The 26,323-nt window shown below is 45.9% G+C and overlaps 1 protein-coding gene across 1 annotated transcript in view; it reads left to right on the top strand.

Annotated features, from left to right (window-relative positions):
• Positions 1–2,825: 2,825 nt before the first annotated feature.
• The window catches only part of LOC149427500 (receptor-type tyrosine-protein phosphatase mu-like), a 46,563-nt gene continuing 23,065 nt past the window's right edge, over positions 2,826–26,323 (top strand). Inside the window, exons 1-4 of the mRNA XM_089667962.1 lie at positions 2,826–3,004; positions 4,601–4,783; positions 17,431–17,700; positions 21,465–21,562. Coding sequence (XP_089524088.1) covers positions 2,851–3,004; positions 4,601–4,783; positions 17,431–17,700; positions 21,465–21,562 — 705 coding nt within the window. The 5' untranslated portion in view covers positions 2,826–2,850. The remainder of the gene's footprint in view (positions 3,005–4,600; positions 4,784–17,430; positions 17,701–21,464; positions 21,563–26,323) is intronic.

The raw sequence follows: 26,323 nt of genomic DNA, 5'->3' as shown, positions 1-26,323 counted from the left end.
TACTGAGGTTAATCTAGCAGCTGAAGAAGAGCAAAGTGGAGGAGAAAACAGCAGCCTGCAAGTCTTTGATTGCAAATCATGAGGTAACACCATGACAACACATACTGCCCTAGCCTAATACTCTACTACCCTAACCTGCCACTATACTGACCCCTATCCTCTGCCCTGCAGATCCCTGTACACTGCCTTACAAGCTAATGGTCTCTGTGCATTGCCCTATAATCTTATGGCTCTATCTCTGCCCTGGTTACCCTCTGTACACTGCCTTGCTGACCTAATATCCTCTTCCCCCCTGACATTTTTTACTGCACCCCCACATCAGACAGGCTAGATGCAGCCCTGCTGGGAACTATGACCTGGTTCCAGTCTTCTGCAAGTTCCACTAACCTGCCACTATACTGCGCTAACCTGCCTCTGTACTACCCTAACCTTCCACTATACTGCCACTTTATCACCCACTCTGACCTGCCACTACACTGCCATAACCTGCCACTACGCTTCCCTAACCCGCCACTACACTGCACTAACCTGCCACAACACTGCTGTCAAGGCCTGGACTTGAACCTGGGACTTCTACTGTGTCAGGCAGTAACTCTTCTCACTGAGCTACCTGAGATGCTGGACAACACTCTGCCTGATCTATTGGACAATCCTGCCTTGTTCCTTGTTTTCTGTTGAACCTTGAACTTCTTGATCCTCCCATGAACTTCCTGATAAAAGCCATGTCTCTGCACTTCCTGGTTGCCAGATTATTGTGCTTTCCAGCCAATATCCCGCTTGTCTCTCCTGCTGCCGTCTACACCTTCGCTACCGACCTTTGGCTTGTTCCTGGACTACGATTTTGCCTCATCCTCATCTACTACCGTTTGTGACCGACCCTTGGCTTGTTGACTGACTCCGCTTCTGCTTGATCCTTAACTTGTTCGATCTGCTACTGGTTTCCGGTTTGTTCATTCCCTGATGGGGTGATCCTGAGATCTGCGACCTGGTACCAACATGCAGCCAAATCCATCTCCACCATTAGGAGCACTGGTGAAAACCGGTTAGTGCTTAGACCTCTTACCTCAGGTGAGCCTGCGTCATTCCCAGGGTGACCTGCCTGTGTACCTATCCTGCTGGTTTCAGGTAAGCCTTAGCACTGCTACAGCAACTGGTCTCTGAACCTGACCCAGACCGTGACAACTGTACTAACCTGCCACTATACTGCCCTAACCTTCCACTATACTGCCCTAACCTGTCACTGTACTGCCCTAACCTGCCACTGTACTGCCCTAACCTGCCACTGTACTGCCCTAACGTGCCACTGTACTCCCCTAACCTGTCACTGTACTGCCCTAACCTGCCACTGTACTGCCCTAACCTGCCACTGTACTGCCCTAACGTGCCACTGTACTGCCCTAACCTGTCACTGTACTACCCTAACCTGTCACTGTACTGCCCTAACCTGCCACTGTAATGCCCTAACGTGCCACTGTACTGCCCTAACCTGTCACTGTACTACCCTAACCTGTCACTGTACTGCCCTAACCTGCCACTGTACTACCCTAACCTGTCACTGTACTACCCTAACCTGCCACTATACTGCCCTAACCTGCCACTATACTGCCCTAACCTGCCACTGTGCTACCCTAACCTGCCACTATACTACCCTAACCTGCCACTATACTGCCCTAACCTGCCACTGTACTGCCCTAACCTGCCACTATACTGTCCTAACCTGCCACTGTACTGCCCTAACCTGCCACTGTACTGCCCTAACCTGCCACTATACTGCCCTAACCTGCCACTATACTGCCCTAACCTGCCACTATACTGCCCTAACCTGCCACTGTAATGCCCTAACCTGCCACTGTACTGCCCTAACCTGCCACTATACTGCCCTAACCTGCCACTGTAATACCCTAACCTGCCACTGTAATACCCTAACCTGCCACTGTACTGCCCTAACCTTCCACTGTACTGCCCTAACCTGCCACTGTAATACCCTAACCTTCCACTGTAATACCCTAACCTGCCACTGTACTGCCCTAACCTGCCACTATACTGCCCTAACCTGCCACTATACTGCCCTAACCTGCCACTGTAATACCCTAACCTGCCACTGTAATACCCTAACCTGCCACTGTAATACCCTAACCTTCCACTGTACTGCCCTAGCCTTCCACTGTACTGCCCTAACCTGCCACTGTACTGCCCTAACCTGCCACTGTACTGCCCTAACCTGCCACTGTACTGCCTTAACCGTCCTCTATACTGTCTTAACCGTCCTCTATACTGCACTAACCTGCCACTATGCTGCACTAACCTGCCACTGTACTGCCTTAACCGTCCTCTATACTGTCTTAACCGTCCTCTATACTGCACTAACCTGCCACTATACTGCCCTAACCTGCAGTATAGGTTGGTTAGGTTAAATTGCAGCAAAGAAAACTGGGAAAATAAGGAGAAACACTCAGTCTATATCATCTTCAAAACAAATAAAATTATATTTCAATGATAGTCTGACACCTGATGGAAATATAAATAAAATGTTCACTTCAATAACCTACATGTCACAGCAGGGGGCAGGTCATGGCACCCCACAATATCGGGACTCCTCCATAATCTGCTCTATACTGATGGCTTCCTGATGGATTGTCTAGTAATTGTCTTCATAGAATACTGCAGACAGATCCCAGGAACCTCCCATAATGAGGAGGTCAGACCATGGTCTATAGGCCACTGAAAAGTCCCATCAAAGGATCCATCCCATCACACACAATCACTTTACTCCTCACACTGTATATCATGTACAATGATATGGTTTTATCTTGTTTTATAGGTTACTGTAGAAAGCCAACCATTGGAAATATGTCCAGTTTCTATGTAAACAAGAAGAATTATGTTAAGGGAGAATCGATAGTAGTACATTGTAAATCTGGATATCATCCAACATCTGAAACAATGAAATGTGAAAACCCCCACACCTCCCAGGAGTGGACTCCACCCACTATTACCTGTATAGGTGAGTACAACAACACAGGACACTGCCATTATATATGCGGTATGAGAACTGAACTATGAACAATATATTCAGAACAAATTGACTTCCTTAAAGTCATATAAAGCCTAACTTTTTTTTATTTAATTTAAGAAAAATGTGTACTTATCCTGCTGGTCGGTGAGAGGCTCTCTACTGCTATAAAAATGGTCTTTCTATAGTTTGACTCCTCCTCCAACACACCCATTAGCCTTTCTCCAGTGAGATCCCACTTTAAAATATGCATTTGTCATCTTCCAATGGGATCCCATCCCCAAAATATACATTAGTCTTCCTCCAGTGAGATCCCACCTACAGCACAAACACTGGCCTTTCTCCAGTGAGATCCCACTTCCAGAACACACATTGGTCTTTCCCCAGAGAAATCCTACCTCTAGTATACACATTGGTCTTTTCCCAGTAAGAGCCAATCCCAGCACACACAGTTAGGTCTTTTCCCAGTGAGATACCACCTGCAGCATACACATAGGTCTTTCCCCCATGATATCCCACCTCCAGCACACACGTGTGTTTGTCTAGTGAGATCCTAACACCAGAGTACATGTTGGTCTTTCCACAGTGAGATCACATCTACAGCACACACATTGGTTATTCTCAATTAGTGAGATCCTACCTCCAGTGCACACATAGGCCATTCTCCAGTGAGATCCCACCTCCAGCATACACATGGGTCTTTCCCAATTGAGATCCTACCTCCAGTACACACATTGGTCTTCCCCCAGTGAGAGCCCACCTCCACCACACACACTGGTCTTTCCCCACTGAGATCCTACCTCCAGTACACACACTGGTCTTCCCCCAGTGAGAGCCCACCTCCACCACACACACTGGTCTTTCCCCACTGAGATCCTACCTCCAGTACACACACTGGTCTTCCCCCACTGAGATCCCACCTCCAGAACTCACAAATATGTCTTTCCTCAGAGAGATACCACCTCCAGTACACACATTGGTTTTTCTCCAGTGAGGTCCCTAACTTCATAGCAGAATTTGCCCTCCATAGACTTTACAGAGTTCACAGAAAAGTTTGGGTTTATCAGGTTTTCAGCATGGGTCACAACACAGCCCCTGAATCAAACCCGGGCCTCTATGATCATCAATACTCTTCATACCATACCCCAGAGTGACGTCACTGAAAATACAGTTACACTCTGACAATGAACACTGAGAAACTAAGGTAAAATGCTCAGTCTGAATAATCTCTAATGGAAATAAAATTGTATTTCAAGGATTTTCTAAGATACCTGATGGATATATAAATAAAATGTTCACTTCAATAACCCACATGTCATAGGAGGGGGCAGGTGATGGGTTCCCGCAGTATCAGGATTCCTCCATAATCTTCTCCATACTGATGGCTTCCTGATGAATGTTCTAGTAATTGTCTTCATAAAATACTGCAGACAGATCCCAGGAACATCCTATAATGATGAGGTCAGACCATGGTCCATACACCACTGAAAGGTCACATCAATGGATCCGTCCCATCACACACAATCACTTTACTCCTCACACTGTATATAATGTATAATCATCTGCTTTTATCTCCTTCTTCCACAGCTCAGTGTAAGAAGCCCACCATAGACCATGTGGACAGTCTCTTTATGAACTTGGAGTATATTGAGAAGGGAGACAGGATAACAATACGGTGTAAATCTGGATATTATCCAACATTTAGCTCAATGAGTTGTAACAACCCCCATGCCTCCCCGGAATGGACTCCTCCCACTGCTGCCTGTATAGGTGAGTACAAGAACACATAACACGTCCATCATATACACAGTGTGAAAAGTGAACTCTGTACTGTAAATTGAGAACAAATGTACATATCCTTCCATAAAGTCCTACTAAATCCTACCTTTCTTGTAAATGTAATTCAAGAAAATCCATTATGTATAGTCTGCTTCCTTGAATTTTTGTATTTTTCCTTAGGTGGCTGGTCCCACAGCCACTGCACCCTGCTCGTGTTTGCAGGTGTCTCCCTTAAGTAGCTACTGCTAAAGAGACACCTGTGCATACGGTCTCCAAGCTGGGGCTGTGTGTTTCCATTGAACACACAACACCTGACAAGCCAAGCCCCTGCTCCTCCACCCAGGTCTTGACAGTCAGCTGCAAGAGCCAATCACCTCTCTTCCATCTGCATCCAAGACTTTTGGGGAGCAGCGAGTCTCTTGGAGGACCCAACAGGTATAAGAGAGACACCAGGTATGTATATGGGGAAGACTGGTATCACTAGTACTGGGACTTTTTACACCAATTCTAATAATTCAGGAAAGGTAGAAATGTTTAGCATTTAGTACTACTTTACTTTTTTTTACCGTATATAAAATGTATGTTCTATTACTTTGTGTGTCCCTGGTGGATTCTGCCCCAGTCTTGAATTTAGCTAAACAGAACATGCTGCAGAAGTGAGATCCCACCTCCAGCCCACACAATGGTCTTTCCCCAGTGAGATCCCACCTCCAGCCCACACAATGGTCTTTCCCCAGTGAGATCCTACCTCCAGCACACACATTGGTCTTTCCCCAGTGAGATCCCACCTCCAGCACACACAATGGTCTTTCCCCAGTGAGATCCCACCTCCAGCACACACAATGGTCTTTCCCCAGTGAGATCCCACCTCCAGCACACATAATGGTCTTTCCCCAGTGAAATCCCACCTCCAGCACACATAATGGTCTTTCCCCAGTGAGCTCCCAACCCCAGCACACACATTGATCTTTCCCCGGAGAAATCCCACTCCCAGCACATGCATTAGTCTTTCCACAGTGAAATCCCACCTCTAGAAAACACATGGCTTTTCAGCAGTGAAATCCCACTTCCAGTACACATGGATCTTTTCCCAGTGAGATTCCAACCCCAAACACAGATAGGTCTTTCCCCAGTGAGATTCCGTCTCCATCAAACATATAAGTCTTTCCCCAGTTATATCCCACCTCCAGCACACAGAAACTGACTTTTTCCCAGTGAGATCCCACCCCCAGCAAAGAGATAGGTCTTTCCACATTGAGATCCCACCTCCAGCACACACATTGGCTTTTCCCTAGTGGGATCTCAGCTGCAGCACACACATTGGTCTTTCCTCATTGAGATCTCACTTCCAGCACACAGAAAAGTTTTTCCCAGTGAGACCCCATCCCCAGAAAAGAGATAGTTCTTTCTCCATTGATGTCCCACTTCCAGCACACATATTGGCTTTTACCCATTGATATTCCACCTTCAGCACACTGCTGATGCATTGGTTTTTCTCACGTGAGACCTCACAACCAGCACGCAGATAGGGATTTTCCCTGTGAGATCCCACCTCCAGTACACAAATTGGCTTTTTCAAAGTGGGACCCAACTCCAATACACACATTGACTTTTTCCTAGTGGTATCCCACCCCCTCAAACAGATAAGTCTTTCCCCAGTTAGATCCCACCCCCTAGAACACATATTGATCTTTCCCCAGTGAGATTCCACCACCAGCACACACATTGGTCTTTTCCCAGTGAAATCCCACACCTAGCAAACACATTGGTCTTTCCCCAATGAAATCCCACCTCCAGCAAACTCGTTGGCTTTTCACCAGTGAGATCCACCCCCAGGACATACACTGGTCTTTCCCCAGTGAAATCCCACTTCCAGCACACATTGATCTTTTCCCAGTGAGATTTCCACCCCTCCCCAAACACAGATAGTTCTTTCCCCAGTGACATTCCATCTCCCGCAAACAGATAAGTCTTTCCCCAGTTATATCCCACCCCCAGCACACAAATAAGTCTTTCCCAGTAAGATCCCACCTCCTTCAAACACATTGACTTTTCACCAGTGAAATCCCACCTCCAGTACAGAAACTGGCTTTTTCCAGGTGAGATCCTGCCTCCAGTACACAGATTGGCTTTTTCCCAGTGAGATCCCACCTCCAGCACACAGAAAGGTCTTTCTCCAGTAAGATCCCACATCTAGCAGATGCATTTTTTTTCTCCCATGAGATCTCACAACCAGTACACAGATAGGGCTTTTCCAAGTGAGATCCTACCTCCAGTACACAAATTGGCTTTTTCCAAGTGAGATCCCACCCCCAGAAAATAGATAGGTTTTTCCCTATTGAGATCCCACCTCCAGCACACACATTGCTGGATGTAGAATCTCACTGGGGAAAGGCCAAACAGTTAAGTCATTCCCCAGTGATATCCCACCTCCAGTACACACACTGGTATTTCCCAGTGAGATCCCACTTCCAACAAACACATTGGCTTTTCACCAGTCAGATCCCACCTCCAGCACACAGAAAGTATTTCCCCAGTGAAATCCCACCTCTGGCAGATGCATTGGTTTTTCTCCAGTGAGATCTCACAACCAGTACACAGATAGGGCTTTTCACCAGTGAGATCACACTCCAGCACACAAATAAGTCTTTCCTCAGTTAAATCCCACTTCCAGCACACACATTAGCTTTTCACCAGGGAGATCCCGCCTCCAGTACACAAACTGGCTTTTCCAAGTGAGATCATACCTTTAGTTCACAAATTGGCTTTTTCCAAGTGCGACCCCACCTCCAGTGCACAAATTGGCTTTTTTCCAAGTGGGGGCCCACCTCCAGTACACAAATTGGCTTTTTCCAAGTGAAATCCCACCTCCAGTAAACACATTGGATTTTTCCCAGTGAGATCCCACCCCCAGCACACACATTGGCTTTTTCCCTGTGAGATCCCACCCCCAGAAAACTGATGTCTTTCCTAGGTGAGAACCCACCTCCAGCAAACACATTAGCTTTTCACCAGGGAGATCCCACCTCCAGTACACAAATTGGCTTTTCCAAGTGAGATCCTACCTCTAGTTCTCAAACTGACTTTTTCCCAGAGAGATCCCACCTCCAGTACACAAATTTCCTTTTTCCAAGTGAGATACCACCCCCAACAAAGAGATAGGGCTTTCCCAATTGAGATCTTCCCTCCAGGATACACATTGGCTTTTCTCCAGTGAGATCCCACCTCCAGAAAACAGATACGTCTTTCCCCAGTGAGATCCCACCTCCAGCACACACATTGGTCTTTCTCCAGGGAGATCTCAGCTCCAGCAGACAAATCTTTGCTCATTGAGATCCAATATCTAGCACACACATTGGCTTTTCCCCAGTGAGATCTCACCCCCAGCACACATAAAAGTCTTTCCCCATGAGATCCCACTTCCGGCAGACACATTGGCTTTTCTCTAGTGAGAAATCACCACCAACACAGAAAGGTCTTTCCCCAATGACTCCTCACTGTGTAGTACCCACAATGCACTATGCAAATAACGTATTGAACAGTGTTCATGTCTTTCCATAGAAATTGCTATATACAGTACCATAGCCTTTGCTATATACAGTAATATATCCTGTGCTATATATACAGTATCGGTGCCATATACAGTATCACTATGTCTTGTATTGTATATGATACTGATGCTTTACAGTGAATCACAGTTTGTGTGTCTATGGAGAGTGAAGTGGAAGCTCACCTGAATTCATTATGATTTGCTGGGACCGTGTGTGTGTGTGCGTGCGTGTATGTGTGTGTGTGTCAGCAGGTTCTGTTGCTGCATTGTTTCTATCCCCCTTTTTTTTATTTGAGTTTTTCTTTTATATATTAGCAGTTTTCTTTTATTTTATTAAAAAAGGGTGTTGTTTTGCCTGTAGTGTTTTTGGGAGGATGTTTGGGGGGTTTTTTTCTTCATGTATTTTGCGTTTCTTTGTGTTCTTTGTGTATGTGCACAGGTTGGTTCTGCTTACAAAAGTTTATATCCTGTGCTCAGGATTAATGAAAATTATGTTATAAATACCTGTGATAAAGTGTTCAAAAAATGTATTAAAATAAGATAAATACCAAATACATATGCAGTAAATAAATATTGGCTGCTGCTTCTACATTGGGTGCTGTCCCTCAAGGTTACAGTATATCTACACAGGTAGATAAGCACTGCCTTATATATGCACAATACAATCCCAATCTCAATATTTCAATATGGTGACACCATCAATAGTCCATAGAATTGGTGCACTGGCGGGGAGCACAGTTTACAAATTGGCACTTTAATAAGAATAAGCACAGGCACTGTTAAGGGTCTGCACAATTTGCACTAATTCTATGGACTACTGATGGTGTCACCATATTGATTTATTGAGATTATGATTGTATTCTGGATATATAAAGCAGCACTTATCTATTTATGGTTCTCCTTACAGCCACACTCCTCTACTTCCTCCTTTCAGCTCTTCCCTTTCCCCCTCTGTCCCCATTATACACGATTTTTTCTCAGCAGTCTCTACCAAGATGGATGACAGTATATCAATGGGTTTTAGAGATCTACCATATGGCTCATCTGGTCAGGAAAAAGCATCAGCATTGGACCAGGGCTGCAATCTGTTCCCCAGCTGAAACATGCAGCCCCAGCTGCTGGAGTGCAAAAAAAAATACATCCCTCATGCCCAGCGCCTAAATACCACTTTAGCCAGTTGTTGCTTTACAAGTCTTTCTAGCTGGGGGATTCTGCCCCCTTTCAGGAATCTGTGGCCTGTGCTGCACTGTAGAGGCAGGTTCCCAGCTGCCATCACTTTCTCCTTCACCTGCACATGGAGGGCAAGGTTTCCATGTCACTAGATCACATGGTCAGTAGTAAAGTTCACATGACCACAGACACATGGTCCAGTAAATTGGGCTTGAGAGGTGTATATATAGTTCCCAGCCCACTGGGTGACTGATGGCAGCCGGGAAGGATACAGGACAGGGCACACTGATGGAACTGTTCAGATGTTCTTTTTTTTACATGTACTCTGCCTGCTCACTCCCTTTGGAGTAATGGAACAGCAAAAAGGCTTCAAGGCATCTGTATCAAATTGTTATATTTGCTTAGGTATACAGCATGAGAAAAAAAGACATAGTGATTTGCTTATCCCAAATCAGGTCTGGCAGATATCCCTCTGTATATATATATATATATATATATCAAGTGCATACTGTCCAATTGCTAACCAAAAAAGTTTTTCTGGTTTCTTACTCTAACAAAGCCCACTCTACATGATGTGCTGTGTGTCTGTGTAAAATTTCTGGTGTGCTACTGAATAGAAGATCACAACAAGCCATGCTCTGGGGCTTGTTTTGCCCATGTTTGGCAATTTATATGATGTTGTTAGTTTTAGAATTCTAGCTTTAGCAACTGGGCTGCAGTTTGGAGACCACTGGTTTAAACTATCAAACAATAATTGAGATTATACATCCGAAAATGAAATTTTACCAATCATAATCTGAAATAATCAAATATAAGTGAAAATAAAACTGTGTACTGTATATCTTAAAAAAGAATCCCCTCTAAAACAATTCCTAATCTTCCAAGACCCATATGGAATGTGCTTGGTAAAAAATATGTTTAGACAAGTTTCCAATGACTCCTCTGTGTCTTCCACCAATTTTGTGAATAGCTCAGCATTGTGTACATCCTAAGGAATAAGCACTCAGCAGATGGTAATGACTCCATTCAACATGTTTCATCAAAACTAACTTCCTCAGGAGAGGACCTTGAATGGTGTGAATGACAGCACTGAAAATGCATATATATATACATTCAGAAATGTCCTCTAAATACATATAAAGGCAGGTTCGACAATGTCAATGTGAATGAGGCCTGAGGATCTGTGTTGATCAGCTTTTGTTCATGTCAGAAACCGCTTCTCCCCCCATACAAGTCTATGGGAATGCAAAGATCAGGCGGAAGTCAACTGCCACTCAAATTCATTAAATGTATCTGACAGCATTTTCCCATCTAGCACTCACCCCCATAAGGCCTGCTGATTTTCCTTAGGTTCTTTGCCCAGTGTAGTGCAATGACAGCCAGGCACACACAGCAATAGTCACTCTTTCTGGCTCAATGAACAGTTCAAGGCAGTGGTCTCCAAACTCTGGCTCAAGGGCCGGATGTGGCCCTTTGCTTGCCTTCATCCGTCCCTTGGGGCACTATTTCTCCCACTGACACCAACGATGGGGCACTCTTGATCCCACTGACACACCAACTATGAAGCACTATTCCTTCTACTGATACAAGTCCCTATTACTCCCCCTGAAAGCAAAAACGGGTCATTATTGCCTCCACTGACATCAATGATGGTGCACTATTGCTCCCACTGATACCAATGATGGGGCACTATCCCTACCAATGATGGGGCCCTATTCCTCCCACTGACACTAATGATGGGGCACTATCCTTCCCACTGATACCAATGATGGGGCACTATTCCTCCCACTGATACCAATGATGGGGCACTATTCCTCCCACTGATACCAATGATGGGGCTCTATTCCTCCCACTGAAACCAATGATGGGGCACTATTCTTCCCCCTGACACCAATGATGGGGCACTATTCCTCCCACTGACACCAATGATGTGGCACTATTCCTCCCACTGACACCAATGATGGGACACTATTACTCCCACTGACATCAATGATGGGACACTATTCCTTCCACTGACACCAATGATGGGGCACTATTCCTCCCATTGACACCAATGATGGGGCACTATTCCTCCCACTGACACCAATGATGGGACACTATTCCTCCCACTGACACTAATGATGGGGCACTATCCTTCCCACTGATGCCAATGTTTGGGCACTATTCCTCCCACTGATACCAATGAAGAGGAACTTTTCCTCTCACTGATACCAATGATGGGACACTATTCCTCCCACTGACACTAATGATGGGGCACTATCCTTCCCACTGATGCCAATGTTTGGGCACTATTCCTCCCAATGATAACAATAAAGAGGAACTTTTCCTGTCAATGATACCAATGGTAGGGCATTGGTTATATCCACTACTACCAAAACATTTTCTACTTCCATCGAGCAAAGTCTGCCCCCCATAATCAAGACAGCAAATTGGCCCTTTGTTTGTAAAGATTAGAGACCCCTGGTCTAGGGGTTACCTTTTTTTATTTATTGCTAAATAAATTTGAATAGGACATTGGAAGCCGTGTAATACTCCAGTAAAATGGAACAGTAATAAGAGAATTCTCTTCACTTTGGCACAACTCCTTAGAACAGTTGCTTTAGTATTTGCCCAGAAATTGGACAGCACTGAGACACCATCAGAAATATCCCAGGCAAGGCAAACTCTTCCACTGATGTACAGGGGATAGCATCCCAGATACTTGGATGCCTCCTTCCAATATCAGTCAGACATTTCCCCAATGAATTCTTCAGACCAAAGCCTCAGTAAGATTCCTAGATTAGTTCCAGAGATCTGTCAGCAAATAGGATCCTTAGCATAGCTGGGACCTTGATGAGCACAGATAGAATTTCAGCTGGGCTGCCTGGAAGGGCAGCAGCCTTTCAGGTTGGGAACTTCTCCTCCTAGACAAGAACTGGACTGCCCCAGACTTCCACCTATTTATGCACTCCCCAGCCACCCACTGGGCATCCTTCCCCAGGGATTGGCCGAGACAACATAAATATTCAGGTTGTTGATTTTCCACCTCCCAGCCCACTATGTTCTGGAATCCTCCAGAAGACAGGGGAAAGCAATCAAACTCTCAGCCCGTGAAACCCAGAACAGCCCAAAACATTCACAAACTGCTCCACTGATTACAGGGGAGCTCCAAAAAAGCTAAATTTACCTAACCTATCCATCAACATGTCCGGTACGGTGTTACATATACAAAGCCTTGGAAAGTGCTCCATTGAACAGCAGGCAATCTCCCTGTGTGTCCTCACACTTTCCTACAAATTGCCCATACACAGACAAATCTCCATAGGGCACGTATGTGTTCAGCAAGCACACGAGCAGGATAAGGGCATTTGACAGACTGTTTGCCTGGCACGCCCCACACGCCCACACACCTCTCTATCCTTCTCCTCATTTGAGGCCCACTGCATCCGACTCTTCTCTCCCACCCCTCTGAGGATTGCAGTAATCTATCGGCCTCCTGGACCCGTATCCCGCTTCCTTGACGACTTTTCCGCCTGGCTGCCCTTCTTCCTCTCCTCTGAGCCACCCACCATCATCCTTGGAGACTTCAATATCCCTATCAATGTCAACAACCCGGCCACATCCCAACTCCTCCACTTAACCTCTGCTTTTGCACTCACACAGTCCTCCACCCACACCGACGGGAACACTCTGGACCTTGTTTTCTCCCATCTCTGCACCCCCCACAACCTCACAAACTCCCCTTTCCCTCTCTCTGACCACAACCTCATTATGTTCTCCATCTCCCCGTCCTCTAACATCTCCCCCCCAAACGTCAAACCATCACCAGCCGTAACCTCCGCAACCTGTACCCGGCCCCTCTCCACTCTGCAGCTGACCGTCTGTACGACAGTATCCTTCCACTGTCATGCCCTGACCTGGCCACTACTGCGTATAACGACTCGCTGTCAGCTGCCTTAGACTCCTTAGCACCCTTAACCACACGTAGCATTAGACCCCGACCGCTTCAACCCTGGCAGAACGACCACAATAAAAATCTTAAACGACGCAGTCGCACACTGGAACGATTATGGCGCAAAGCCAGATTCCCTCGAGCGTTCTCCCTCTACAAATCCACCTTCCTCACCTACACCTCCTCCCTCCATGCCACCAAACAAGCCTACTTCGTAACCCTCATCAACACCCTCTCCTCTAATCCCCGCCAGCTCTTCTCCACTTTCAACTCCCTACTCTCTTCCCTCCCACCCCCACCCAGTACCTCACTCACCGCCCATGAGATTGCCAATCACTTCCAAAATAAGATCGACGCAATCCGTAAGGACATCGCCAATGCTCAACCTACCTTCCCACCTAGCCTCCCTCCCACCATTACCCCATCAACTCTCCCCTCCTCTGACCTTGCAACCACCCTGCCCCCCACCACACCTAACATTCCGCACATTATAACTTCCCCAACACTCTGCTTCTTCAGCACTGTTACCACTGAGGAGGTCACTAAGGTCTTCTCAGAAGCCCACCTCACCACTTGCCCCCTTGACCCTGTCCCCACACAACTCCTCCGGTCACCCTCCTACTCCATCCTACGCTCCCTCACCCACATCTTCAATCTCTCCCTCTCCACTGGCACATTCCCGTCCCCCCTAAAGAACGCGCACATCACCCCCATACTCAAAAAACCCTCCCTGGACCCCACCGACCTGAACAACCTTAGACTCATCTCCCTGCTGCCATTTACTTCCAAGCTCCTTGAGCGCTTAGTCTACAATCGCCTAAGTGCCCACCTCACTGACAACAACCTCCTTGATCCACTACAGTCTGGCTTCCATCCCCTACACTCCACCGAAACCTCCCTACTCAAAATCACTAATGACCTGCTAACCGCCAAAGCTAATGGCCACTACTCAGTCCTCTTACTCCTTGACCTTTCCGCGGCCTTCGACACAGTTGACCACCCCCTCCTCCTTAATAAACTACACTCCCTTGGCATCGGAGACTCCGCTCTCTCCTGGCTCTCCTCCTATCTATCCCAACGCTCCTACAGCGTTACCTATAACGCTACCACCTCCCCCTCTCTCCCCTTCTCTGTTGGGGTCCCCCAAGGCTCTGTCCTTGGACCCCTTCTCTTTCTCCATCTACACCTCCTCCCTTGGCAAACTGATACACTCCCATGGCTTCAACTATTACCTCTACACCGATGACACGCAAATTTACCTCTCCACCCCTCAACTCACCCCTTCAGTCTCCACCCGTATCACCCACCTACTGAACGACATATCAGACTGGATGTCGCTCCATTTCCTCAAATTAAACCTTTCCGAGCTCCTAATTTTCCCGCCATCCTCTCCATCACAACCAACAACGCCACCATCAGTCCCACCCCGCAAGCCAAAGTCCTAGGTGTCACTCTAGACTCAAACCTGTCCTTCCAACCCCATGTCCAATCGTTGGCAAACTCATGTAGGCTCCACCTCCGCAACCTCTCCAAAATACGTACGTTCCTAACTCCAGACAATACTAAACAACTCGTACACTCCCTTATTATCTCACGCCTGGACTACTGCAACTCTCTCCTCACCGGCCTACCTCATCACAGACTATCCCCGCTTCAGTCTATCCTGAACTCAGCAGCCAGACTCATCCACCTTACCAACTGCTCTGTTTCTGCCACCCCCCTCTGTCATTCCCTCCACTGGCCTCCACCCCCTCTGTCATTCCCTCCACTGACTCCACCCCCCTCTGTCATTCCCCCCACTGGCTCCCGATTGCCCAACGCAATAAATTAAAACTACTAACACTGACATACAAAGCCATTCATAATGCTGCCCCAAACTACATCACCGACCTGATACCCAAATACCACCCATTCCATGCTCTTTGCTCCTTGCAAGACCTCCTACTTTCTAGCTCCCTGGTCTCCTCCTCCCACACCCAACTGCAGGACTTCTCCAGGACTTCCCCCATCCTCTGGAACTCACTAACCCAATCCATCAGACTGTCACCTACCCTCCTCACCTTTAGGCGCACCCTGAAAACCCATCTCTTCAGGGAAGCCTACCCCACCCTTACCTAACAGCCGATCTTCTCCACTCCTCCTACCACTCCATCCCCCACAGCCACTTCCTCCTGTACCACTATCCCCTCCCTCCTAGATTGTAAGCTTGAAAGAGCAGGGCCCTTGAACCCCTCGTGTTCTGTTTTGTTACTGTATTGTCTCATGTTCTGTCCCCCACTATAATATACAGCGCTGAGCAAACCTTTTAGCACTATATAAATACTGTATAATTAGAATAATAATTGCACTGTGCTCTGACAGTGCATTGTGGTTGACCAAAGCAATGCACTTGACCATAGGTCAGGTGCAATTTTTTTGGCCAATCATAGCACAATTGAGTGGAGCTAGCAGTGATGTCACCGTTAGCTCCACCCAATTGTTTAAATCTGACCTGCAAATATCAGATAGCGGCAAGTGCTCAGCGGGTGCGGATGGGTCAGTGGGCGTCGTTTTTATTTTTTATTTTAGTAAGTTGGAGTTGTTGTGAAAACGCTGGACGCTGTGATTTACATGCTGTGGATTACAACCATGGAACAATTTTTGGGCTTTTTTTTTTTTTTTTAATAAAAGGACTTCAGAAGTCAGAAACTGTTGTGTTTTTATTCATATTTTACACTTTTTTGGTGAATGGGTAGGGGTGCTATGTACACTATACTCATTAATAAAGGGGGGGTGGGATCTGGGGGCCCCCTTGTTAAAGGCGACTTCCAGATTCCAATAAGTCACACCCCGCAGACCCCTACAACCACAGCCCAGGGTTGTGGGGAAGAAGCCCTTGCCCCTAATAAAAAGCAACCCCCATGTAGAGGGCATGTGGCCTGGCACGGTTGAAGAGGGGGAGGCGCTCGCTTTCCCCCCCTTTTCCTGGCCTGCCAGGCCTATGCTCAGATCAAGGGTCTGCTATGCTTTTTACACCCAGTTTTTGGGGGTGGGGTTCCCCATAAAAGTCCTACCAGGCCTAAACAGCCTGGTATGGCTTTAAGGGGCTACCCCACACACTAAAAAAAAAAAAACTACTGTGGGGTCCCTCCTAACCTTCCTACCAGTCTGGTGTACAGATTGGGGGGCCCTACCACTGTTTTGTTTTTTGTTTTGTAATAAAAATGTAATTTAAAAAAAAAATATATCAGTCCTGCAGCAGGTTCTATACATTGTACAGATGTGCAACTTTGCAGGTAGTTTAATTGGACCCCCCAGGCATGATATTTAAAGGAATTTTAATTTTATTTTTTTTTTACTTTACACAATGAAAAATGACTGTCCATATAAATCAATACTTTTTGAAAAAATATTTCACTGATTCATATCCCTCAGGGCAGAACCCAAGTCCCCATATCACTTTATTGGCCAATACCTTGCATATAAGCCTTCAAAATGGGCACTTTTACAAGTTCGAGTCCCATAGACTTGCATTAAGTTTGAAGTTCGTGGTCAAACTTTCATTAAGTTTGAATGTTCGATCGTGAACCCAACAGGCCATCACTAATGACAAGACACCGAGGTCCATTTAGAAGCCGGTGTGGTTGTATTACAGCCATGATGGGTTTTTTTTAAGAGTTCCGTACATTTATGAAGAACAGCAGTGTGGTTTATAAATGTGCATAGCCGGAGCCTTTGGTAAATCTAAAAAGGAATGGGATTGTAAAAAAAAATGCCATGATGAGAATCCCGTGATTTGACTTTAGTGGGCTCTCCTCCAATCACATAGCTCTCTACTGTGTTAATCGGGGAAAACTCCTTTAACTTCCACAGATTCAGTTTTATGAACGGACTGCAAAATCCAGATCCCGGTATTGAGAAATCCTGCTGATATAATGGAGATCGGATATCTTCTCTGTATTATATTTTATCTCTGAGAGTTTAATGTCTCCATGTTGTCTTTGTCAGGAGTCACAATGATGGATGGGAGGGTCACCTCAACCAGTATCAGCTACCGGATCTCCTGCACTCCTCAATGTCCTCAGACCTGGAGATTTACTGTGGAATGCTGTCGTAGTTCAGAATTTAATTATCATCGATTATGTCAATATTTATATGATAAAGGTGGGACATTCACCAATCTACAGCCATCCACTTGGTATAAGATATTCATCAAACTTTATACAAAGCAGGAAGAATACCATCTGGTGGACAAAGTTTTCTGGACAGAGGAGTCAGGTGAGAGAATGGTCTGTTCCTACACAAGTACTGTCTGTTTGGGTATCATCAAACACTGGACATAATACGTAGCCTGTCATTTATCTGTAGCACCCCTCTGACACCCCCAAAAAGCAGGATGGCACCTTCAGAGGTGGGGTAGCATTTCACCCAATGGTTGGGTCCGTGGCTAAAATGGGGGAACCGAGAAAGGATATTGGGTCCAGTCACTTTTGTCTTTTTAAAGTTTTATTTAGGAGTGGAGGGTTAGGAGTCCACATACTATAGCAGATCACGTACAGACTGTCCAGATTTAGAGCAATGTCCAGCTTCAGTGTCAGAACCTTTAAACCAAACTGATAAGACTGTATGCACGTTCCCAAATTTCAGTGTGTCCTCCAAAGGAGTCACCAGGCCCTTCTGAGAAACCTGCCTTTTTCCTGGTTCTCTCCTGCAAGGGGCCTACTGTCAAGGTCCTACCTTTTCCCAGAGGTTATGCTGCTCCATGTGCTGGCATCCATCTTGGGTTTCTGCAAAGAGCATGGTGGGAGTCTTTTATGCCTTCAGGCCTCTGAGGTCCATCCCCCAGAGGGGTGTGGTTGATTACATATAAGTCTGTTGTCCGCACATGCCCTTTGCATTTGTGTCTTGTGTGTTAGTGTTGCAACAGCTCTGTGTATACTCTCGTGACTCTCCTGGAATCTGACTCGGCTTGTGACTAGACCATTCTCTGTGTTTTCCTTTGATCTGACCTCCCGTTGCTGAACCCGGCCTGTGATTCTTGTCTACTGTTCTGTACCGTTTGTCCCGTTGTTGTCAACCCGGCCTGCCCGACTACACTATTGTCTGATCTGATTCCTACAGCTACACGCCATTGGCGGCAGCCATTACCACAGCTGGGGTGTTTTGGGGGCCGCGACCTGGTTCCTGGCTGCGTCAAGTCCATCCCCACCATCAGGGGCCCTGGTGAAAGGTGGCCTGGGACTTAGACTCCGCGCCCTGAGGGACTCCGGTCTGTGGGTGGTGGTCCTGCCCTGACACCTACCCTGGGTCTCTTCTTTGGAATAATTTCCTCCAGACCAGGCAGGACAGCTTCAGGACTATTTCAGCACATGTTGGGCCCCAGTCTAGGCTATTGGCTATTGAGCCCAACAGCAGAGTTTCATTCAGCAGCACCTCCCTGGGCCTCAGTCCAGGGAAAGAGAGTGAGCACATGGTCTGTCCTAAATATTTATATCCACCCCCAGCATGCACCGGTGCTAACAACATCCTACCAGATCGGCTAAAGGAAATATATATATTCATAACTTAGTTTTGTTTGCAAAATCTCATACTATGACCAGTGATACTAGTGACAGCTATCGGCGACAGTGAGAAATCACAAGCCAACTTAAGCTTAGGGAAAAACCAGGTGAAAAACTATACAATCAGTCTGAGCTAACTACAGCCCAGCCAAAAACTATCTTGACCTTGTAGACCCTGCTTAGGACAAGGGGGCTACATATCATGTGTCTTAAGGGAAACATGTACTAAGGGAAATAAAGAAGCTGCAATTTCTGTCTGAAAATACTAATTGCCTCGGCTGTCTCTGGATTTATTTTCTAAAATCGCTGGGTAGGAACAAGCATTCATGTAAGATGTTCTGATATTGGTTAAATACTCAATGTGAGTCCACTGAAGCCAACCTGACAACCAAGTAACTGGTATTTCATAAGGAGAGGTCAGGAATGGCAGCCCTCGCATTTGTCTAATGACAGGTCTGTGTTTCTCCCTCAACCAACAATTACATTCAGACCTCCATTATACTGTATATACAAACTAATGAAAATTGGTATTAAAAAATGCTGTCACGTCCTCATACCCACCAATCCGATTCTCTTAGAAAATGATAGCCTGGCTCTGGTTGGTGACTTTGGGGAACTACAGACTCTTTATAGATGAGCTCTATAACATGGAGCATGACATCTTTAGATTCTGGGTTGGTATACATGACAGTGGTAGAAGGAATAGGAGTGGGGCCTGGGGGAATAGAAGGAATAGGAGTGGGGTCTGGTGGAATAGAAGGAATAGGAGTGGGGTCTGGTGGAGTAGAAGGAATAGGAGCGGGGTCTGGTGGAATAGAAGGAATAGGAGTGGGGTCTGGTGTAATAGAAGGAATAGGAGCGGGATCTGGTGGAATAAAAGAAATAGGAGCGGGGTCTGGTGGAATAAAAGCATTAGGAGCGGGGTCTGGTGGAATAACAGAAATAGGTGTGGGGTCTGGTGGGATAGAAGGAATAGGAGTGGGGTCTGGAGGAGCAGAAGGAATAGGAGCACAATCTAGTGAAATAGGAGTGGGGTTTGGTGGAATAGAAGGAATATGTGCAGGTCTGGTGGAATAGGAGCAGAGTCTGGTGGAAAAGAAAGAATAGGAGCGGGGTCTGGTGGAATAAAAGGTACAGAAGTGGGCTCTTGTGGAACAGAAGGAATAGGAGTGGGGTCTGGTGGAATATTAGGAATGGGAATGGGGTGTGGTGGAATAGAGGGAACAGGTGTGGGGTCTAATGGAACAGAAGGAATAAGAGTGGGGTCTGGTGGAATAGAAGGAATAGGAGTGGAGTCTGGTGGAATAGAAGGAATAGGAGTGGGGTCTGGTGGAATAGAAGGAATAGGAGCGGGGTCTGGTGGAATAGAAGGAATAGACGTGGGGTCTGGTGGAGTAGGAGTAGGAGTGGGGTCTAGTTGAATAGAAGGAATAGGAGTGGGGTCTGGTGGAATAGAAGGAATAGGAGTGGGGTCTGGTGGAATAGAAGGAATAGGAGCCGGGTCTGGTGGAATAGAAGGAATAGGAGAGGGGTCTGGTGGAATAGAAGGAATAGGAGCGCAGTCTGGTGGAATAGAAGGAATAGGAGCGGGGTCTGGTGGAATAGAAGGAATAGGAGCGGGGTCTGGTGGAATAGAAGGAATAGGAGTGGCGTCTGGTGAAATAGAAGGAATAGGAGTGGGATCTGGTGGAACAGAAGGAATAGGAGTGGCGTCTGGTGGAATAGAAGGAATAGGAGTGGCGTCTGGTGAAATAGAAGGAATAAGAGCGGGATCTGGTGGAACAGAAGGAATAGGAGTGGTGTCTGGTGGAATAGAAGGAATAGGAGCGCAGTCTGGTGGAATAGAAGGAATAGGAGCGGGGTCTCTTGGAATAGAAGGAATAGGAGTGGGGTGTGGTGGAATAGAAGGAATAGGAGTGGGGTCTAGTTGAATAGAAGGAATAGGAGCGGGGTCTGGTGGAATAGAAGGAATAGGAGCGGGGTCTGGTGGAATAGAAGGAATAGGAGTGGGGTCTGGTGGAATAGAAGGAATAGGAGTGGGGTCTGGTGGAATAGAAGGAATAGGAGCGGGATCTGGTGGAACAGAAGGAATAGGAGCGCAGTCTGGTGGAATAGAAGGAATAGGATTGGGGTGTGGTGGAATAGAAGGAATAGGAGTGGGGTCTGGTGGAATAGAAGGAATAGGAGTGGGGTGTGGTGGAATAGAAGGAATAGGAGTGGGGTCTGGTGGAATAGAAGGAATAGGAGTGGAGTCTGGTGGTGAGCAATGTGCTTCAGTTTGGCTTTGTAGGTTTCTGCAAGTTACAATAAAGCTTTTTGGATACAAAGCATAAACCACAAGCAGATGTGTATCTTTCTCTGTTTAATATCTGTATATTCTAGTTTTGCAGCTCATTTCAGGGGGATTGGACGCTCTGACCTCTGTGTGTGTATGGACAGATTTCCTTGATTAGATTCTGTAACATTGTATTTTCCATCCAGTTCCTGGTCAGCCTGATATAGTGAATGTTCCATCGATGGAAGATAACACAATTAGATGGAGACTCTCTGAGGAATGGGGGGAGATTACCGGATTCCAGGTAAAATAATTCTACATGATTTATTTTTAATTCCATATTGGTCAGTTATTGCTTACATGTTGCAGACTAATTTCCTTATATAAAGGGAAGGGTTGCGAGTCAATTTTATTTGACATTTTAAAGGGAATGCATTTTAGAAAATATGTTTAAGGTTTTTTTTTTTCTCGTGGTAATATAATTTTTCATGGTAATTTACAAAAAGAAATGTCATACAGGGTGTATCTATGACACAAGATTCCCAGAGCACTGTGAGTTAACTAACAAGAGAACACAGAACTGGTTGTTTCCTTTAAGACACAATGAGGTTACTTTACTAAAGGGGAATAGATTGTTCACTTTGTAAGGGAATTTTCCCTTAGCGTAGTGAATGAGGTGAAGCTCAGCTAGCTTCCATCAAATTATAGAGTTAGGACTGCAGTACATTGCGGTGCCATGACGTGGCCTCTGCAGCTTATGCCTGTATTTACAAATATGTGGAAACTAACCCCCTTGTTTTTAATGTGAACTGCTAGATAGGACAATTTGGTTTACTGTAGGCTGGCTGGTAAGTGAGCTGGGAATTTTTGTTTGTTTTTTCCTTCCATTTACTCTTTTCTGTAAAGGTCAGTTATAGGTTGGGGTGGTTGCCATTTGTCTGTATAGTTGGTGAATGTGGCACATTGGACACCTTTGCTGCCATTGTTCTGTTTGCTGGGTTTCCAGTGCGTTTCTGTAACTTTAAGGAAGGGTGGGCTCCCTCCATGCTCACCTGGCCTTAATCCATCCATTATTATATATGTGCTCCTACTATGGAGGCTCTCAAGTCATAGAGGTAGGAAGGCAGTACACTGGGGTGCCGTGACGTGGCCTCTGCAGCTCACGCATACATTTGCAAATGTAAACCGTTAGACAAGGACAATTCCATTTGAGGTGGGCTGGCTGCTAAGTGAGCTGGGAATTTTTGTTTGTTTTTTGACTTGAAAAATCCTGTTTTTTATCTTTCTTGCACATGATTGGGTGTTCTTTTGAAAAGTGAATTTTCTCTACATTACCTGCAAGGTGAACTGCCAATTAGCCTTCAGTAAAGCAACCCATCTGCCCCAGAATGAAACCTCTGGTGGAGTTGTTTAGATAGAGGGGGAGGAGTCACTGCTCTGACATACTATTATTAATATTATTATGTAGGATTTTTTGGCACCAAAATGTTGGCAGTGCTTTCCAAGATAAATGGAGACAGTACAGTTACATTACAATCTGATAGAAGAGGATCTGGAGGGTCCTGCTCATGGGAACTTACAGTTTTAAAGGGAAGGGCAAGTGGTACAAAAGGTAATAACTGTGAGGGATTCGTTGATGGTGGAGGCAGGATAGGCCTGTAAGATGGCTGGTGCCTGGCACAGTTCCATGTGGCCTTCACAGACCACCAGGCCTTAACATACAGGTTGCAGGGTGTCACAAGTTGATCAGTCTAAACCAATGCTGTCCCGTGCACAGATGACATCTGGAGGTCCAGTCTTTCCATCATCCTGGTACTTACATAGTAACCCCCACTTCCTCAGGAATAATCACACACCTGGTCTACATGCAAGCTTCCAGGACCCGGATGGCCAGGTTTTCACCACATCTCTCACTTCATATCTCAGGCATTGGCTGATATATTATCACACAGAGGCTTCTTGTTGACACAAATTCTTTTACTGAAATAACTTTTCACCCGTGCAACCAAAAATTGGCATTAGCAAAGGCCAAACATTGGCTTGAGAATAATGAACAATAACTTAGCTTTCAGTTTGGAGGGGCATATCTATCCTCTCCATCCCTGGCTGTAATCTCTCCCATAGACCAGGGGTCTCCAGACTTTATAAACAAAGGGCCAGTTTGCTGTCCTTCAGACATTAGCAGGGCCAGACTTTGCCCAATGGAAGTATTAAATATCCTGGTGTCAGTGGACGTAACCAATGCCCCATCGTACCATGGGAGGAATAGTGCCCTGTCATTGGGTCAGCCCAAAGGGCTGCATAAAGGCCACATCCAGTCCTTCGGCTACAATTTGGGGACCACTGCCATAGACTATGCAGATCTTTCAGAGGGGAGAACAAGGGGACAGAGTCTATGTATTAACCTCCCTCTTGTGAGCTCCAAAGAATAGGCAGAAAGCCCCTTATTTTTAACTCCACCTACCTTATATAGGGACCCCAGAATCCTTTATCCAATTAGGAGGATCAACCCTTAAAGTGTTTGTTACTCCAACAAAATAATAATAGTAATAATAATAACATTTCATATTCCATATATCTGTCTGTTGTAACATGTACTTGTGTTAAGAAGTATCCTGTTCTCATTGTATTGCTCCCTTTCTGTGAAATTCCCGGTGATCCTGCCATTTCCCTTGCTTCCCTATTTCAAACTGAGAGAGCATTTCCATCCCTGCTTGGTCAGTTTTCTGTCTGTGCTGGGAGCTCAGCCTGCCTGTCCTTCAATGGACAAGACTTGTGCTGACATGCCCCCCTGCACAGCCTGCCAGCCCTCCAATGGCCAAGAACTGCACTGACACACCTCTCTGCACAGCTGTTCACTGGGAAGATCAGTTTCTCTGCCTGTTGTGACACACCCCCTTCCAGTCTCCACCCCACCTCTGTAAGCCCCTTATGCAGCTGAGAACAGAGGTCATGTGATCACTTAATAAAAAAATTATAAAGACTTTTTTTATTATCTATACACAAATGATGTGTCTTGTATTTCCATTTTAAACTGAATGGGTTGTTTTAACAGGTAAGGGTTCACATGTACTTTAAGGGGAATGCCACCTGCCTACAGGCTTCCCTGAAGAAATTAGTTTTCATTAATTTCAAAAAGGTGGGAAAAATTAGTAGATAGCAGGGCAGATTGGGATGGGGAGTTCCAGAGGACAGGAGAGGCACTGGGGAAGTTCTGGAGGTGAGCATGGGGGAGAAGGTGATGAGGGAACTGGAGAGCAGGAGGTCTGGGTTGAAAGCAGGGTTAACCATTGTGTAATGTTCTGTACCATGGTTCAGCCTATGATATTATTGGTCTACTTTTGTTGATTTTAGCCTCTTCACGCTGGCCGCACGCAATTGTGTGGCCTCCCGGCATCTGGGCCTTGACGTAGAGCAGCCACACTTTTGTGTGCAATTAAGAAAAACATATGTGCTGAGAGCACTTTGCCCTGCGTGCTCCCAGCACACATATCCGGTAGTCACGGAAAGGTCCCAATCTCCTCTTTCGATCGGGACATTTCCCGATTATGTGACCGCCATGACATGACCTTAAAACCACGCCCTGCCTCCTGGCTTCTGAAACCCTTAAAGGGCCGGGAGGCACCAGCACAAAGGGGTTAATCTAATGATGTAAAATAAAGGCAAATTTAAGTTTTTATCATATTATACAATTTTTGTTCCTCTAAAGTTCCCATTGGAGGAACGCAAAAGTAAGGAGAGCAGAAGGTCATGGGGGGTTTTGGGTGACATTCACTTGCGTGTTGACTTCAGCTTGAACTACTGAGCTCTGTAAGGAACAGATTTCTAAAAAAGCATTAAGGGATTTGTAAAACAGAATGACCTTTCATTAAGTGGTATTTACGTCAAAATTGACTTAAAATGCATAAAAATGTTTGAAAATGGACGTGTGTTGCCTTCCATTGACGTGCATTGATCCGCATTTTTATACATGTTAAGTTGCTACGCTTTTGTAGATTATTTCCTCTGACATCACATTCCTTTTCCTGTTCGGCATTGCAATAAACTGTACACATGTAACATTCTAATGCACCGCACTTCACGTGACACCAGCGCTGTTTGGTATGTGTCCATGCGGGGACCCGTGCTCTTCCAGCAGTAAAAGGCAGGTCAGTGCGGTATATATGAAGAGGGTCCTACCTGTCAGGTGCCTTGTAAATGGCCAGAAGTGGCAGCGTTCAGTAGATGACAACATCAGCTCAAGCCGATGAAGCACATGGGCAGTACTCTGCATTCACAGAAGAGCGTGCCATGAACGCGGAGTGTGCCATGCTGTGATGGTGACTCCATGTGTGGGATTGATTCCATTGTGACCGGGCCATTCAAATGGCCAAAAAACATGAACCTGGAAGGAAGTCCAAGTGAAGATGGAAGCACTGGGAGTGGTGACAGTATAGCACTGGAGGGTTCCGTTTGATAGGCAAGTCTGTCATAATGTGGAGAAATGAATCTGGTGACTGGACATCCGATAACATCACCTCTATGGAATTTTCATCCAAATACACTCCACATACATAATAAAAGGGGGAAACAGCAGACCGTCCGACGCGTTTCATGCTGACATCAACGCCTAATCATAGGTTATGCATTAACCACTTGCCTACCGGGCATTTTTACCCCCTTCCAGTCCAGGCCAATTTTCAGCTTTCAGTGCTGTCACACTTTGAATGACTATTGCGCGGTCATGCAACATTGTACCCAAACATAATTTTTATAATTTTTTTAAAACAGACCGAACTTTCTTTTGGTGGTATTTACATTAATCGCCACTGTGTTTCTTTATTTTTTGCTAAACAAACTAAAAATGAATGAAAATTAAAAAAAAAAAAAGTTTCTTGGTTTCTGTTATAAAATTTTGTAAATAAGTAATTTTTCTCCTTCGCTGATGTGTGCTAATGAGGCTGCAGTGATGGGCACTGATAGGTGGCACTAATGAGGAGTCACTGGTAGGTGGCTCTGATGTGCATTGACAGGCATCACTGATGGGCATTGACAGGCATCACTGATGGGCATTGACAGGCATCAC

This window comes from Staurois parvus, unplaced genomic scaffold (assembly GCF_062004578.1).
Source record: "Staurois parvus isolate SC_StPar_1 unplaced genomic scaffold, SC_StPar_1.0 ptg003711l, whole genome shotgun sequence".
In the NCBI taxonomy this organism is placed as follows: domain Eukaryota; kingdom Metazoa; phylum Chordata; class Amphibia; order Anura; family Ranidae; genus Staurois; species Staurois parvus.
Note: the sequence above shows the minus strand (reverse complement) of the source record. Positions and strands in the feature narration are given on the sequence as shown.